The sequence below is a fragment of the Coffea eugenioides genome, chromosome 1 (assembly GCF_003713205.1).
Source record: "Coffea eugenioides isolate CCC68of chromosome 1, Ceug_1.0, whole genome shotgun sequence".
In the NCBI taxonomy this organism is placed as follows: Eukaryota; Viridiplantae; Streptophyta; class Magnoliopsida; order Gentianales; family Rubiaceae; genus Coffea; species Coffea eugenioides.
In genome coordinates, this window is record NC_040035.1 from 52,076,313 (window position 1) to 52,094,908 (window position 18,596).

The following is an 18,596-nucleotide window of genomic DNA, read 5'->3' on the forward strand; positions in this document are numbered from 1 at the left end:
TAATTCCTACCCTTCTTAGTATTACAATACCAGCCTGCACGTCACTGTCATATTGAACCATTCATGTCGGTTTTTTGGCTTCTGACTTCGATAACTCATGACATTAGCAGAATGGAGCATAATAAAACCCTGTTGAAAACTTATAACTTCTGAGAACCAACCTTTCTTTGCCCAATGAAAGCAAGCCTTCTGCGATTATCATAACTTGTATCATTGAACCGTAGGCATAATATCAAGTTGGCATCAAAAAATGATTCAAATAATCATACATTAGAACAATGACCAATGTATTAATCACATCAGTTGCTAATAAATATAATACCCACCCCAGAGAACTTGATAAACACACATGTAACCGCAGATGTTGCTTGAAAATGAATAATGTTATCCCCAGACATAAAATATTAATCCCAGTACAAAGTTTCTTTCATCTGGATCAGTTGTAGCACAAGTGCTTACGCCAAACGTGCTTACCTGTGCTTTATTTTTTGCGCTGTTGTCAACGTCTTCCAAGGATTACCCGACACGAAATGACAGGCATGATGCTTGCCTCTCAACTTACATTATCTCCGATCTGTACCTATATTATTGCAAGATGAAAACCTACATTCAGACGATTATCAAAATGTGCTGAAGTCAACTTGATGCAAACCAATTGTTCTTCCCTTGTCTGCTCAGTCTAATGCCCATAACTATCAAATCAATATCGAATCATGGTTAAAAGAAGAAAATTCACGCCACAAGGCCAAGACCATAAAACAGAATGGTCCGGGGAATGAGTACCTATAATAGCAACGCCTTGGTTCTCCATCGGTGCCTTAACTTAAGGCTGGGACCTTACGCTTATGTATCCCACTTGAAAGAGACAAGTTTTACATAGGAAATTTCTCATTTGTGTGTGAAGCACCAATTTGATTAAATTCCCAAGCCCAAGACTCCAAAGGTGAGAATACAAAAAAGCTCCGTGTGATTAAGTTAACCTATGGAAAAACTCATTTATAGTTTCAAATCATACATTTCGCTCCCTCATGGTTTGAACTAATTTGAAATAATAACGAAAATTGTCAAAATTGACGGAGGCGGATGAAATGACACAATTATCCTAATATATATAAGCAATAAAAGACCTTCTAACAACCATTCTATTACTACAGAAACGTCGGAGGAAATCCTCTCAGTGTAGAGGGAAAAGTCTCTCTCTTGGGATTAGAGCCTCCCTCCCCCCAGTGGTGGGATCTTCAGCAAACTCAAACTTTTTCAAAAACACATATTCCCGCGACTCCTTCTCAGAGAAACAATCCAACACCAAATTTTTTATGCCTGAATCTAATGCAGAGTTAATACAGTACTAATATCACCACTAGTTTTCGAAGGTTGTCGGAACAAAGGAAGCACAAAACACCATTATCGCTCTGGCCCATGTCGATGAAGGTGTCCGACCAAAAGAAGCATAAAAAGTCATAAATGTCTTGGCCCAAGGTAAGCTAAAGCTTGTTTAACTTGTTTTCCCTGTGTTTATCTCTTTGTCTTTTTCTGAGGTAGTGTTGTGCTGGTTATCTTTGTTTGTTTGTGTTCCCTTCCTGTCGGTTCTTGTGTGTACTTTCTCCTGATTGGTAGACGTTAAGCTCTTGCCTTTTGTGGGGTGGAAAGGTAACACTTTTTGGAACCTCTGACTGTATCTATGGAGGGGGAGTTAACCGAGCTGTTGCAGAAATTTTCTTTGGCTGGAAATGAGCTCTCAGGAGCTATCCTGAATCTAGAGGACCTCAACAGTGGAGTTAAAGAATGTGAAGGAAGTTTGATAGGTAGAATTATGGGGGAAAAAGTTGCGAATTTTTCAGGGGTGAAGAATTTTGTAGCTGCTGCTTGGAGTTACCCCAAACACTTGACAGTTATGGAACTAGGGCCCAATTTATTTCAGTTTAACATTCCTAGCCTAGAAGAAAAAGAAAGGATTGTGGAAGGGGGTCCGTGGGTTATAGATAACCAAGTGATGGTTATTAGGAGATGGTCAGAAGGGATTGAAGGAAATTATAGAGAGTTTACTATCGCACCTATGTGGGTGCAACTGTGGGACTTGCCTATACATTGGTTAACTAAGGAGGTGGGTAGGAAGATTGGGGCTGTGTTTAAGGGAGTGAGAGAGGTTATTGTCCCTCAATCTGGGGGAAAAGAGGGTAGACACCTCAAAATCCTAGCCATTGTAGACCTATCTGTACCTCTCCTTAGAGGCACAGTGGTTCAAACAGCAGGGAAATTGAAGTGGGTAGTGTTTAAATACGAGAGATGCCCAGACTTTTGGTATAATTGTGGTGTTGTGGGTCATAGCGAAAGATCCTGTAAAGAGCAGAGAATTACGATGGCAAGGCTCTCAGAGAACCAATATGGTCCTTGGATGAGAGCGGTGAGCACCAGAAGTCCTAGTAAGGAAAGACCTTTGAAACCTGAGCTGAGTAAGGACAGAAGGTACTGGAATTTCCAGAATGGAGAGATGGTTGAGAGGGAGAGGAGTAGGTCGCAAGCAGAGGAGAGACTGTTGGAGTTCCTTGAGAATGCTGATAAGAAAAATAGAACTAAACAACTTCTGGATAAGGAAAGGGAGAGTAAGAGCTTAGGGACCTCCAATAAGTGCACGTCCATGAGCCTTGATTATAGCACAGTAGTTAGAGGCCTTGATGCTGGTGATCAGCAAAGGGTTGAGGGTAATCTAGAACCTTGTATGACTGACCAAGCCTTGGTGGGGGAGCGGATAGAGCCAGTAAGATTGGAAGTGAGGGAGGAGGACACTGTCATGATTTCACCAGGGTTAGATCCAGTAGATAGGAACCAGGAGTATAGTGTAGGGGAGACTGATATCCAGGACAAGCTCCTGGTAACTAGTAAGGTCCAGGAGGCGGTTAAGAAACAAGCTAATAGGTCCTATAGGAAGCTTAAGAATCCTGTGGTTTCTAGAAGGCCCTTAAAGGAGTTGAATGGTCAGGATCTTAGTCTTATAGGAAATGGTAAAAGGAAGGTGCTGCCTTGTGATGAGGAGATGGAGGATTTGCAGCAGCAACATGTTGTTTGTAAAAAGACCAAATCCATGCTGGAACCTATCCAGTTTGAGAGGGAAGGAGAGGAGGTGGGGGCTAACCTTTATGGGGCCCTCATGCAATTATGAGAGCCTTGGTGTGGAATTGTCAAGGTGTGGGGAGCCTCTTGACAGTTCCCCATTTGAGGGAGGTGAATAACCTCCTCTCTCCTAACCTGATTTTCTTGAGTGAAACCAAAAATAGGAAACAGGTAGTTGATAGGATAGCTAGGAGTCTTAGATTTGATAACAGTGCTGTGGTGGAGGCAATGCACAAGGCTGATGGTATGGCTTTGTTGTGAAAGGAAGACACTCAGGTGGTAGAGGTTTTGCAAACAGCCTTTACCATCGAAGCCAAGATTGAGGACTTGGATCTCAAGTGTATTTGGTGGTTTATAGGAGTATATGCGAGCTGTGATGCTCATATCAGGAAGAGTCAATGGAAGGTCCTCCATGAGAGAAGCAGACTGTGGGGTAACAGATTTTTGATTGCTGGGGATTTCAATGATATTCTTTCTAATGAGAAAAAATAGGGTGGCCTGGTTAGAGAAGAGATGAGCTTTAAAGATTTTAAGGAGTTCCTGGATCTTAATAACCTGGTTGACATAGGTTTTGAAGGTCATCCCTAGACTTGGAGTAACCACTGGGATAATAAGGGTGAGATTAGGCAAAGACTGGACAGATGCTTGGGAAGCATTGAGTGGTACCAGACTTTTGATAAGGCAAGTTGTCAGCACATTGACACTTATGCCTCTGATCATAGTATGTTAAGTTTAAACACTTGTACAGGAGTGGGAAAACAGAAGAGAAGGTTTTATTTTGATAAAAGATGACTTCAAAGGGAAGAGGTGTATAGGGTAGTAGAAAGAGCCTGGCAGAAAGAAGAAGTTGGATCCCGCATGTTTAAAGTTACCAAAAAGATTAGAAATTGCAGGATTGAACTTTTGAAATGGAGAAATACTTTCAAAGCCAATTCCAAAAGCAGGATTGAGAAGATAAAAGAGGAGCTGAAAAGGTGAAAAACTCAGATTGTGAGAATAGAAAAGGGAAAGTTGCTGAGCTTAAGAATCAGCTTAAAGAAGCCTACACGGAGGAAGAAAATTTCTGGAGTCAAAAAGCCAGAATCAACTGGCTAAGAGAAGGTGACAAGAAAACTAAGTTTTTCCATGCTCACGTTAAGGGGAGGAGAACTAATAATAGAATTAGAAAGCTGCAGAAGGAAAATGGCTCTTGGACTGAGAATGAGGAAGAGGTAGTTGCAGAAATTTCAGAATACTTTAAAGATATTTTCACTAGTGGAGGCAGGAGGGATATGTCAGAGGTTCTGGAGGATATTTCACATTCCATATCTCAAGAGATGAATGATAAGCTTACTAAACCAATAGAAGAGAAAGAAATCAGAAAAGCTCTTTTTTCTATGCAGCCTGAGAAAGCTCCTGGACAGGATGGCATGTCTCCCCTGTTCTTTAAAAAATTTTGGAATATTGTAAAAGGAGATGTCATCCCTGCTATCCTTTCTTTCTTTAGTACTGGCCATATGCTCAGATCGATAAACCACACTGTCATATCTCTTATTCCTAAAATGCTGAATCCTACTTGCCTGAAAAACTTTAGGCCTATTAGCCTGTGTAGTGTGATTTACAAAATTATCTCCAAAATCCTGGCTAATAGGCTAAAGCCTATTCTAGACATTTGCATTAGTAATACACAATCAGCTTTCATTCCTGATAGGCAAATTCTAGACAATGTGATCATCGCTCATGAGTATATGCACTACCTCAAAAATAAAAGACAAGGCTTAGATGGATACATGGCAATCAAGCTGGACATGGCTAAAGCCAATGATAGGGTTGAGTGGCATTTTTTGCAGGCCGCCATGCAGAAGATGGGTTTATGTTCACAATGGATCAACTGGATTACTAGGTGCATGCAAACGGTTACTTACTCTTTCAACTGCAATGGAGAAACCAAAGGATTCATCACACCAGGGAGAGGGATAAGGCAGGGAGATCCTCTGTCTCCCTACCTCTTCCTAATCTGTTCAGAAGGCTTTTCAAGCTTGTTGAGGAGAGCAGAAGGAAGGAAAGAGCTACAGGGGTTGAAAATTAGTAGACAAGGGCCTATCATTTCACATCTCTTCTTTGCAGACGACTCATTGGTTTTCTGTAAAGCCAGCACTCAATAGGCCAATGAAATTATGAAGATCCTCAAGACGTATGAAGAGGCATCAGGTCAGCTGGTTAACCTAGATAAATCAGCTGTTTTCTTCAGCAAAAACATCTCCCTGGAGCAAAGAAAGGAAGTATGTAGTGCTTTAGGTGGAATGAAGGAAATGACACAAGGGAGGTATCTAGGCCTTCCAATGGTGATAACAAGAACAAAAGACCAAGTGTTTGGCTTCATCAGAGAAAACATGAGTAGGAAGCTTCAGTGTTGGAAAAATAAATTGCTAAGCAGTGCAGGCAAGGAGGTAATGTTGAAGGCTGTCTCCATGGCAATGCCTACTTACGCCATGTCTTGTTTTAAAATGCCAAGGAAAATGTGCAAAGACATCACTGCATTAATGGCCAACTACTGGTGGGGAGAATCAGATGGAAAAAGTAAGCTACACTGGCTGTCTTGGAAAAAACTGGCTCTCGATAGACCTGAAGGAGGCTTGGGATTCAAAGATATAGAGGCCTTCAACAAGGCTTTGTTGGGAAAGCAGTTTTGGAAGTTATTAACCAAGCCAAACCTTCTTATCAGTAAAGTTCTTGGAGCTAAGTATTTTCCCAAGGTCTCAATATTTAAGTGTAAAGCTCAAAAAAATGCCTCTTGGATTTGGCAAGGGCTACTAGGAGCCAAGAGGTTCATAGAAGAAGGTGTAATCAGGAAGATTGGGAATGGAAGAAACACAAACATCTGGGAGCATAAATGGATCCCAGGAACAACCTCTGGTAAGGCTACTACCCCAAGACCTTGTAACAACCCAATGAAGATGGTGCAGGAGCTTATAAGGCATAAGTGTTGGGATAGAAACACCATTTTCAGAACTTTTAACCAGAATGATGCAGAAAGGATCTTGAGCATTCCTATCAGTCTAATAGGCAAGGAAGATAGCTATTTCTGGCAGCATAATGGGGGAGGTTGTTATTCTGTCAAATCTGGATACAAGTTTATCATGAAAGGAAAGGGCAGTTCTGAGGAGGCACAATCAGACGAAGCAGGCCCAAGCATAGGGGAAGGAAGCCAGCAAATGAGGCAGATGTGGAATACTCTGTGGAAGCTGAACATAAAGCACAAGATTAAACTGTTTATCTGGAAGTGCATTACAGGGGCTTTGCCAGTTAGGGAAGCAATTTTTAGAAGGACAGGGATGGGTGATCCGTTTTGTAGAGCCTGTGGGAAAGCATCAGGAAACAGTGGAACATCTCCTGCTAAGCTGTCCAAATACCCTAGACATCTGGAAGGTGGCACCAATTCAATGGGATGGAGGTCGAGACCAGCAAGGAGATTTCAAACGATGGTGGTGCAAGATATCAGAGGCAAAGGCAAGGCCAGAAGGAACACAACATATTGGACTGACTGCTAACATTTTGTGGCAAGTGTGGAAGGAAAGAAACAAACAGCTTTTCGAAGGCCAAAGCAGAAGTCATCCAGTGAGGACTATGAACAAGGCCTAGAAGGAGTGGCTCGAGCAAGAGGAACTAATGAAAACCAAGGACAGAATGAGTACAGGAGAAACAGTTGCTACTCAGACAGTGCATCATCAGGAGAATGAAGATAAGGAGTCCATAGTACTTCAAGTGATTTCAACTAGTTGGCAGAGGCAATTGTCAACTGGAATTGGAGTCATAGCTGAGACCTTTTCGCACACAAGGATTGCAGAATGGGCACTAAAGGAGAGATCACTTGGAACCAAGCTCCTTGACGATGCAGCAGCAGTCAAACTGGTCTTGTGTAAAGCTTTGGAGCAGCATTGGGGCAAAATCAAAATGTTACTCCAGAACAAAGAGTTACTAAGACAGTTAAAGAATCCGAGCTCCCTAGACAGTTGTTTAACAACTCTGACTGATGACATTATTGAGTTACAGAAAATGTTTCGTATGTGCTCCTTTGAGCTAGCCAGGGAAAATATTATGACTGAATGTAAAAGCTTAAGTTCTTATGCCTTAGGCATTACTGTGGATGAGGAATGGTATTTTCCTCAGTGCAATTGAGCACTAGTTGTAAAGTCTCTCGAGCCGTTGCTCGCATATGTACAGTTCCTTTAGTTTATAAAAATCTTATCGTTTCGTCAAAAAAAAAAAAAAAAAATTTACTACAGAAAAATCCCCTATGGTTACATGTTGCTTTTATTTATTTATTTTGTACATAGGAATAAGGTAAGTTGTATTTGAAAGTTCTTATTTATTTATTCTGTTTATAGAAATAAAGTGAATTTTATTTGAAAATTTTTATTGATTGATTTTATATATAGAAATAAGATGAGTTGAACTTGGAATTTTTTTTTTTTTTTTATTTTATGAGTTTTAAGGATTTAAATAAGTATATCAGCTAAAAATTTGATTTAAAAAATCATTTTCCATGTCAAGCAACTTCAAACTTGTTAATTTAAATGATTTTTGTCAATTTTTCATATTAGTTCAAACCATGAGATACTAGATTGTATGATTTGAAATCATAAAAGACTTTTTCTGTAGGTTTGTTTAACAACAAGAGGTTTTTCTATCTTATAATTCTAAGGATATAATAGGTATATTAACTAAAAATTTATTTGTTTCCAGTACACTCGCAAAAGAAATGCTTGTACTTCAAACACATTAATTTAGACGATTTCCGTCACTTTGTTAAATTAGTTTAAAGTACGAGGTACCAGAATATATGTTTTGAAACTATAAGAAGTTTTTCTATATGTTGGATTAATCTTAAGGGGTTTTTCTATATTTTACCCTATTTAATGCCATCGAAAACGTGGATTATTCGTGCAAAAATTTTAAAGTATGCCCTTATGATAACGTTAGGATATCCTATCAATCGTTCCACCTGTCTCTAACTGAACAAGCGTATGCGCTAACGATATTTTATTATTTGAAGAAAGAAATTCCCACTCTTTGATTGACAGTAAATTGCTTCATTATCTTATCTCCCTAAAGAAGTAAAGATTAAGAACCTATTCTCAGATACCAATGTCAGTTCAGCTTTTAGAAGAGCAAACCATTTCATTCTCAGGGAACAGCAGCGATCAGGCTGAATTGGGAAAAAAAAGTGGCAAGCTAAAGCACAAGAAATATTAACAACAGATATTTCATCCACACTAGATCGAAATTCCTGTGCAGTATCAAACTAATAAGACAAATCAAACATTTTGTATCAAGAATGATGCTACAACATATGGTGAACTCCAATCACACATCAATCTAATAATCTATGTACAATGATGCTAGAGCAAAATTTCAATGTACAAAAGCGCAATTGGCACTATCCGAAAATGCAAATCAAGAACATAAAAGTTCTTCCAAGAGTTCATCAAAAATTATGTCTTCTACCTCAAGGCCCACACACTCACTTTCCAACTGTAGGTTCATCCAACCATCATCCTTCCCCATGTCCAGAGCAACAAGGCACTCAAGTGATTGCTTTTGCTCTGTCTTCAATTTCATCAATGTATTAACACTATTACACATCTCATCAACAATCCGGTCACCAACTGGAAATGGACGAATATAGCAACTAGAACCCAATGCCTTGGGATAATACGGGAATGATCTCCCATATAGGTGGAGTAGCTTCTCATTAACTAGATCAAATAGAAGCTGATGATGATAACAGCCACAGTAGTCCTCTGCTGAACATTCTTTATGCCAGTAAGCTTCCATTTCATCGAATACTAATGGGTCTATTGGCTGGTTAGATGAGTGCAATGTCATGTGGAACGCATCCTTGCCAAAGCCTGAGTTTTCAAGAATATCTTTCACGTAATCTAAATCAGCATCGTATTCATTGTAAGATCCAACAAGCTCAGCATCCTTCACAGGATCTAGATTTGGCATACTAGAAAACAATGCAGAAGGTTCCATATCGAAGCTATTCTTGCAGTTGATCGAAGATTCCTTGTCATCAAAATGAGCGCAACCTAAAAGAGTAACATGTAGAAGTTTCTATTAATCATTAGAGCATGGGTAAGAAGTTACACCAAGTAGCTCTATCCATAGTATGGAACTCTTAGACATTTTTGCAGTAGGAGGGGTCAGGATAATGGAAAAGACAAAATGAAATAGTACTGGATGTTATTGATTACCTTCTGAGGCTTGGAACTCTAATGAGCTAGACGCATCTTCTTCAAAGCAAGTCTCGAAGGCAGGAACAGGACTTGGTCGTGGCAATTCACAGGGATCAATGGCAAAACAGTTGCTCTCTTGCTCCGAGTACGAAGTTCTTTCGCCAACTGTTAGCGCATCATATTTTTCTTCAAGATCTTCGACACTACCCAAAATTTTTTCTCTTGATTCACCCAAGTTCTCCACGTGGTTAGCACGTCCATCTCTTTCTTGTAATTCATTTTGGTGTACAGACTCTTCAACATCCCCCGGTGATATTTCTTCTGTGTTTGGAGAAACGACTACAGGCTTCAATTCATCTTGACAACTATCCCTTTCGTGGGAACCATTCTCCTCCTCCACTGTTGAAATTGGCCAACCGTCCAAATTAGCATCACCATAGAAGGAACAATAGACATCAACATTAGATACAGAGCGAATTCTTCTAAAACGTGTAGAAACATTTCCACCAGATTCCATCTCATATTCATTTTTCAACTTTAAGCTCCTCGACTGGTCTAACTTCACTTCCTTCCCAAAATTATTCTCAAACAACCAAGTATATTTCTCCATTGACTCATTAAGGGAAGAACTTCTTCTATGAGTTCGTTTACTTTTGCCAGAAGAATATTCCTCAGCTTCATAAGAATTGAAAGAATTTCCTTCATCGACTCTGCAGGTTGTAGTGGTTTCATCCCTATTATCAGAATCTTTTTCTAATTTGGTAGAGACATATCCACTAGAAACTTCACTCAGGACTGAAAGATCGGAAGAGTTGGCTTGATCTCTACCCTCCTTGACCTCAAAATGATCCAACTGCTTACTTTCCTTTAAAGGTGTGAGCACTTCCTTATTCACTTTATCTGGTTCACTAGTATTCTCTAGGATAAAATTCAATGCTTGACCCAGTTTGCTGCCTCTGTTAATGTACTCGAGAGGCAGTGATTTTGAGCGGGCATGCTTTGGACGCTTGAACTTGTCCAGATTTGGCATTAGGGAACCAGTGGGCAACTTCTCCCCTTTTGGGGCAGACCAAGTTTCACTCTGCTTTTGCTTCAATGTGCTAGGTTCAAGGCTTCTTTTCTGCAAGAAATCAGCAGCAGGGAACGATCCTGACTTGTTTAATCTTGCTTTTGCATTGGAACCGGGGGAAGTATGAGAGAATTTTCTAAGGCCGCCATCTTTATCCTGTACAATTTCCAGAAACAAGTCCTTATTTACTTTAAAAATTTCCAGAACATTGGCATGTTCTCTCTCTTTTGAAGCATCCTTGACGCTCAACTCCTTGAAACTTTTTCCATGTGCATCTCGCTTGTTCTGGACATTCATCTTTGGTGGAAGTTTTTTAGCACTATTTTCCTTGTTGCTGGGAAAGAAAAGAACTGGATGTTCCCAGTCAGTGCATATTTCACCAAATCCCTGGTCTGGAGGCTCTAGATGATGGATTGAATAAGTACGCTGCAATTTAGGTTGAGAAGCATTGCTTGAAACCCGTTGTTTGCCATTGCCTTCTTTTGACATCTCTTCTGCAATCAATGATTTTATTCTAGCTTTCAGAGATCTTTTATGGTTTGAGCGAGACTCCTTAGCACTCTGACAATTCAGAGATATTTCCGTTATCAGCTAGTCCAACCAAAAAAAAAAAGCTAACAAATGTGTAGTTATTTAGAAAACATACGGAGAGGTGTTTTTCCTCCTCATATAGCAGCTTTTGCTGTTCCACGGGATCATGAAGAAGTTCCTTAGCTTTGGAATTTCTGCTGCCTGAGGAAAAAGGGGGCTTATGTTAGTAAGACAGAATAAAGAGATCACTTTACAGTACATATCCATTCAAACTTGCACGACACAATCAATCAATATGCAACAGCAAGGAATTAGATTATTGGTAGAGATACAGCATCAGCATTGATGGTTTGGCATCAGTAACTAAGATTTGATTTGGTATTTGAGATATCCAAATCTTCAATTGAGAGTACTAACAGAAAAATGTTACGCATTCAATTTGCTTGTCTCTAATTTAATAGAGTTGGATAAGAGATAAACTGATGCTTAAACATAAATTCGAGTTACACTTAGCATATGATCTATGAACAATTATTCAAAGTCTTCGGAGAAATAGATGAGAAATTTGAATCAGAGAGGATCGTAGGAGATACCAGCATGCACCAGTAATGAAACTGATTTGCTGCAATGCATCTAACGACGACTGTGAGACATTATGAGAAGAAAGACGGTGTGCATAAAAAGAAATGGCTTACCTTTGATACGTTTTCGTGGAGTTATCTTCTGCAGAAGCATCCTCTTGAGATTAAAGTGCCATTGATGGTAGTTGATGGCATGTACAAAGCCCCACATGCAGCTCGGATGGACATGTTCAAGTTCATCTAATTCATTAACATGCCTCGTATACGCGTTCTTTTCCATGTTAAGACCGCTCTCACTCCACTACCCAATCAAGTCCTAGTCTAATATATTCTGTCCAACCTGCTAACACATCCAAATCAAACAGTCAGTCTATGATCCTTTTAACTGCTGGAATCATGTGAACCCCATCACCAATTTAAACTCAGGAAGACAATCCATGTCCAATATAAGTTACATCATACATGCCCGGAAACCCAGTACTCTCAGACTGCTCCCTTGGGAATTAAAGGAGCAAAATTCAAGTTTTTAGTACTAACTGTTACATTTCAATTTTTATTGTCTGCGCTTGGCAATCGTTCAAAACCTGGTAGCTCAACAAACCTCAAATTTTCACTGTAGCTTGCGTTAAAAATACAAAGTAGGAGTTTTTCCGTTTTGAGAAGGAAAACAATATGGTCAGCTATTTGGATAGCCATTTATCTGAAGAAAAGGTAGGGTTCAGCATAAGCTCAAAAAGATGAAATCACAAACCAGAATTGATCAAAATAAATTTGTTTCCAGCATCAATAAAGCAAACACCCTTCAGTATGTAGAGTTTGGATATCAAGGAACCAAACCAAGAACTCAAAGAAGAGATGCAGGGAAAGAAGTACTGGTAATCGATCGATTTTGACAAACACGTACGATAAAACCCAGTAATAGAAAAGAAAAATACCAGAAGGAATTGAAAAGGAGGGCAAATAACTTACAGTTCATGAAACAGTTAATGATCACATGTAACAGACACCTCTCCACAACGTTGTATACCGGAAATTCCCAACTCGCGAACAAAGTACTAGCAGAACCAAACAATAGAGGCACTGGAAGGCGGGTTACAATAGAGGCAGCGGAAGAGCCAAACAAGAAAGATAATGTCTTGAATAGTAAGCAGGCATGCAGGAGACTCTAACTTCTGGCGGCTTTGAAGGAAGACAGAGAAAAGTAGTAGAAGACTTGGACTCGTATATATGTTGAATGTAACAGTAACTTTTTTACTTTTCTTATCTTGTGGGATAAATTTATGAGAACATTAATGAGAAGAACATCAATTTTAGGAAGTTTTATGTTTTGGTAAAATTTGACGATCGACTAGTACTACAAAAACTGTATAAAGGAGAGAGAATTAGAAGATCGTTGTTATTAGTTAGTCGTTCGTTAGCCATTTTCAAGAAAGACTACAAGAAGAAGACGCCATCCAAACCAATTTAGGCGCCAGGCATTTGCCCGTCAACTACTTTATCTATACGCATTTATTTGTGTACCATCTTTGTTTTCTTGTTTTTTCCCCCGCATTTTATGCAGGAGTTTTTTAGATTTTGCTAATCTTTGAGGTGGGACGCCAACAAAGAATGGGTCAATGGAATAAGTTTGCAAGAGATTAGATTAAGATTAGATTACCAAAACCCCTCAGCCATCAAGCCCACGACGTAGTACTAGTCGCCATTAAAACTTAACCACCACTGGTTACTGAAGGTTCAACTACCGTACTTGAATGTAGGCTGAAGCTGAGCTCAATGAAAGTGACATTTTTATCTAAAAAATAAGATAGGGTTTTTATGGTGCTTTTTTCTACTAGAAAATCAATGAATAATTTTTTTTAATACTAACAATGCATATGTTAACAGGTTCAAATGCATATTTCATGTGCAAAATTTAGAGTTCAAAACAGATTTTATATATATGTCATACATTTAGATGCTATGCACTTTCAAAAAGATTAATTTAAGTTAAATTGTACTAAAACGACTCAAACATTATTTATTTGTGATGTATCACGCATGGGTGGAATTATTATTATTTTTTTGGATAAAAGGTGAATTTCATTAACAAAATTGCTAGAAATCGTCCAACATAATTTGATTTAATTACACCACAAAAGTCTACATTAATGATAGGATAAACGTGCACTAAAAATAACATATCTGTAATGCTACTTTGATCATGCACTAGGTCTCTTACTTTTGCTGTTCCTAATGAAGTAGAGATCCATCAAACAATAACAATCTCGATCGAGATGACTTCACAATTTTTTTTGGTTTGGTGTTCTTTTTCTTTTATGGTTGGACGAGTTCACTGCTAACCCGCCCCTGCTGGATGCTCATTTAACCGTTCGTCCTCACTGGTTTAGTATTGTGAAGCAAGAAAATCAATTAGGTAAAGTAAATTGCTTTAGTTAGCAAAATACTAATTAATAGTGAATGGCTGATACTTGATGGAACACAAGACCCTTCAGTAAGAAATATGGGTTCTTTTAATTCAAAGCAATTAGCTTATTCTTTTATATTTCTTGGTAAAAATATGACTGTCAGACTTTAACTTGTAAGGAGGAATTACTTGTGGATTCCCATTTGGTTATCCATGATCTTGACGGGCAAATTGTACCGAACTCCTGTTTAGTACAATTCCACAAGTTGCCATACCCGGCAACGCGGGCAAAAACTTCAGAAATAACCCCAGCTGGCAAGGACCACTGGCTTCTCAATGTAAGAGAAAGACACTAACGATTTTTTCTCTCACGAAAGGTCAGGAGTCATTGAGATTGATGCAGCACCACCCAACAAACCAACCAAGATAGCAATAATGGATGCCAAAGGAGGAGGGACGTATTTGCTCATAATAAATTGCAATGTCAGATTTCATTTTAGCCACAGAGGAGATCGTGGGCTATTCTCTGTCTCTGTCTCTGTCTCTTTTTTCTTTTAAGTTTTATTATGGTCCTTTTCCGGACGAGCATTTTAGTACAAACTTTAGACCTTGCGACAAATGCTGCAGTCTTCAGAGTAGTTTGTCTTGGTCCTATTTCAAAGTATGTTCCGTTCGTGTGTACTGTGTAGTGACTCTTTGACTCAAGCCTGCAGTAGTAGTGCGGTGCAGTGGTAGTTCTTGAAGAGAATTTTATTCTTCACTAAACTATTTTAAATTTTAATAGGGTAATGCTCAAAAAGTCATTTCTTCGGGAAAGATGAAGGATGAGTTGAATTGGAAAAAAAAAAAAACAAGGTTTCGGTTCGAGTCAACTCAACAGAATAGTCAATCTAGAACTTCTCGAGGGAAAGGGGCATAAATTAGTCGACGCCCGTAATCCAACGCAGGCCGACTCAAAGTAGATCGTCAAGTAAAAATCCAAAACAAAAGTCAACTACAGTTTCTCCGTTCCAGGGCCAAAAAAGAAGCAGCAATGCGGAAGGAGGAGAGGAAAAGAAAAAAAGGCGCCAATGAGAAAACGAAAGATCAAAGACTAAACTAATTTGGGGTTAACGAATTCGAAACTGACACGTAATGTGTACCTAGTTTCTGGCTGTGACAGAATCAAGTTTATTCGTACCCGCACCGTGTTTGTGTAAATTCAATGTACTGTTTTTTATACGACTAATTTGAATGCATTCAACAAGAAAATTACAAAGATCAATTGAATTTTCATTCTGATATCTACCGTTTAGATTACTACTAGCTCCGTTTGGGTTAGTTGTTTTTTAGGATGTTATTGAAATATTTTACTGTAGCGATGTAGTTGAAAATTTTTTTTTGTAAATGAGATTATTCCTTAGGTTATTTTTTGTGTTTTCTAAGGTAGTTTTTTATGTTTTTGAGATTGCTTTTTTTGTATTTTTAAAATTATTTTTGGTATTTTTGAGGTTGTTTTTTGTGTTTTTTAGGTTATTTTTGTTTGTGTATTACTATAATATTATAGTTAAAAAACTTATTTTTCAAAAAATGAATGTATTGTAATAATTTGATGTATATGAGTTAAAAAATAATTAAAAATATATTCATGAAAAATATATTAGAAAAAATTTCAAAAAATCACAATCCAAACAAGGCCATGTCTAATGTTTATTGTGTCCGGTGGAGCCTTATTTTCTTTCTATTAACTTAAAAGATGACGCTCATAGTACAATCAAACTCGACCTTCTACCAAATTTGAGGTCACAAGATTGATCAAATCTCAATCCACACGAACTACTATGTCCATGATACACCCTGGCCGTCTGAAGTTCTCAGCCTTCAATTCAGACGACTGTGCAATCTCAACAACTGTGATTCCGGAATGTTATATTGGGATGTGATTGATAAGCTTGGGATTAAGATCACGAACTACTGAGGTCCATTGTAGGCCAAGAGATGATTTAATTGAGATGATGAAGACGTCCGTATCAGAAGGGGGGGGGAAAAAGACGTTAATATTTGACAGGTTCCTCTCCTTAGTCCTTGCATGCATTTGGGCATTATGGACTCTGGAGTTTTGACTGGTATTATTGGACTGAGACCGCATCAAAGTTCAAACCAACCCGTGAACCATTGAATTAATTAAACTTCTCATTAGTACTCGAACGTAAGTTTAACGTTGACACATTCATTAAATATATTGTCTGGTCTGGGAGCTTCTGTTCAGCAGAGATGTGTTTACTTGATCAATGTTCCAGTTTCAACTTTTTTGAATAAAAATTTTAAGCCACCCTCGGTACTCAAAAAGCAGCAGCAGCAGCACTTGGCTACTTGGCCTTATACAGAAGAATTCTAATTGGGCAACTGCAAAAAATATCAGGAAGCTGGACCAGAGTCGGAATCCAGTGAGTTTTCTGGGTCATCGGCTGCGAAGATTGAGAACTAGTAACGTGATCTCTACTTCTGCCGAAACATGTGGGAGTTACGTTATTCAACGAAAAATTAAAAATATCACGAGTTGCGTTGCGTTGACGACTCATTTTATTAGCCCAGAACCCCGATTTTTTGGAGAAATTTTAGCAACTATAAACAAGCAATAAACTTTCTACTCGTGAGATAAAGCCCGAAATGATGCGGCAGCAAAAAGCCTTTTTATTTTTTCTTTTACTTTTTGCTTAACAGGAGAGAGGTGGGGTTTTAAGAAATGAAGAGGAGGAAGAGAAATTTGAATCTAAATCCTTCTACTATTTCAACTTTAATTACTAAATTAAAGTCTTCTCAGCAGCACTAAAAAGATTGAAATGATGAGCGGAGTTGAAAAGATGGCTCCGTTTGGATTAACTGTTTGTTTTTTAGAGTGTTTTTAAAATATTTTATTAAAGCAATGTAGGTGAAAATTTTGCACTGTAAATGAGATTGTTTTTTAGGTTATTTTTTGTATTTTTGATGTTGCTTTTTGTATTTTTATGGTTGTTTTTATTTGTATATTACTGTTGTATTATATATGAAAATTTTGTTTTTCAAAAAATGACCATAGGAAGACTAACGTGCAATTATTTCTCAATCACATTTTTCACCTTCTGTTGTTTGAGTTAATTATTCAACCATCTCTCAAGCTACGGTTTAGTTGAAAAAAAAAAAAAAATTGGTAAGATACGGTTTAGTTATTACTGTTAGAGCTTCACGCGTAATATGCATAACTCACAAATAAGGCAATGAAATGAACGGAGGCATACAAAATATCGACCCAAAAGAGGAAAAGATGAAACATGGAAACCGGGCTTCATGGTTTAGGATTTAGGGAACCGTTTTGTTGGGCCAGGTGCTGTTTTACAATGTACGATTGGATGATATCAAAATAATAGACCGCCTCTGGGTCGAATAATTGTGGCAAATTTTGTGTGTTCCATTAATGCATTTTGTCTTGGCTATACACTGACTGAATATTTAAACGGAAAAAAAAAAAAAATTTCGACAACTCATTAGAGGACATGTTTCAGGAAACACATTTTGGTAAATATGCTGTCCCGCTATCAATTGAAGCAAGTTGTGAGTTGATCCTTGAAAAGAAGAAAATGAAAACTTATCAACTGCAAGGGAACGTCTTCACGAATCAAAGTAAAAAAATAAAATAAAAATAAAAAGAGAGAGAGATTTATTATGCTTTATCATATTGTAAATCATTTAGATAAAAATGGAAAATAGCTGTTTAGTTACCCCAAGATTGGTATCGTCCGGCCCATTAGCACAAATCACAAATTAGTGAAGGTACAGAACTGTAGATGTATTCCGTTGCCCCACTGCCATTTCACAACTTCAAACTTTCTTTCACTTTTTTATTTTGGAAAAAATTTAAATCTGACCTACAAGAAGAAATGCAAGAGAGACTTTAAAAGCTTTTAAAGAAGCATTTAAAGAATCATTTAAAAAATTTGTTTCGGCCTAGGTACATTAGATTTTTCTTTTAATGTGATGTAAGAGAGGGGTTTTTTTTTTTTTTTTGGCAAGAAGGTGTTTGATTGCATATTCATGATGTCATGGTTTATTTTGAGAAGAGCATTAAGATTTAGCTTTGCTTCGAACGTCATAAGATAAATTGTTTCATCTTCCATTCGGTAAATGCTCAAAAGTAAAGAAAATATTACACATTCGGTTATCTACTTCATACTGGTCATGGATCTCATTAAAAAAAATAGTGGATGAAATTCAGATAACGAAAGATCGTGCCATGGACTATACTATTTCATCTATTAAAGTTAGTACGATGCATTGTATTGGGGTGAGGGATGAATTGAGTAATTCGAGAAAAATAGTGCAAGTGAGGAATTTTAATTTTAATTTTTTCCACTTATATTATTTTTTTAAAAAAAATTGCATCGTACGTGGACTTGAGACTTTTTTCTTTTTGGGGTTTCTTTTGGGCAGGAAAAGGAAAAGTTTAGAATAAGGTTAAAGCTACAAACTCTAAGCTCAGCGTAGGCCACGGGCGCATATTTTACCGTAATTCTTAGAGATTCATAACCTACCCAATAAATCACCTAGGCAAAGTGAAACATGATTTAGCAGTTGAGCCGAATTTCACTCGAATTTCAATTGGGCTATTTGGGTCGAGTTTTAGTAAGACCAAACTCGATTTACTACAAATTTACGGGCCCGTA

The 18,596-nt window shown here is 38.0% G+C and overlaps 1 protein-coding gene across 2 annotated transcripts; it reads right to left on the reverse strand.

The window, feature by feature from the left end:
* Positions 1 to 8,367: 8,367 nt before the first annotated feature.
* On the reverse strand, positions 8,368 to 12,718 carry LOC113777573. 2 transcript variants are annotated; one of them, XM_027322745.1, is made up of 5 exons: positions 12,483 to 12,718; positions 11,628 to 11,853; positions 11,048 to 11,133; positions 9,351 to 10,962; positions 8,368 to 9,185 (listed from the first exon to the last, which is right to left on the reverse strand). In XM_027322745.1, the coding sequence occupies exons 2-5, from the start codon at positions 11,791 to 11,793 to the stop codon at positions 8,548 to 8,550; spliced, it is 2,502 nt and encodes an 833-aa protein (XP_027178546.1). In that variant the 5' UTR covers positions 11,794 to 11,853; positions 12,483 to 12,718; the 3' UTR covers positions 8,368 to 8,547. The 2 variants fall into 2 exon arrangements, with proteins under 2 accessions (XP_027178546.1, XP_027178616.1); XM_027322815.1 differs by having other exon boundaries at positions 11,628 to 11,856.
* Between the last annotated feature and the right edge of the window lie 5,878 nt (positions 12,719 to 18,596).

Bases quoted from the DNA above. Each gene is read 5' to 3' on its own strand.
- LOC113777573 (XM_027322745.1), bottom strand. From the start codon at position 11,793: ATGGAAAAGAACGCGTATACGAGGCATGTTAATGAATTAGATGAACTT. The intron at 11,134-11,627 runs GTAAGCCATTTC...CTTTTTCCTCAG, and splicing joins TCCACGAAAACGTATCAAAG to GCAGCAGAAATTCCAAAGCT. The intron at 9,186-9,350 runs GTAATCAATAAC...TTACTCTTTTAG, and splicing joins AGAGTTCCAAGCCTCAGAAG to GTTGCGCTCATTTTGATGAC.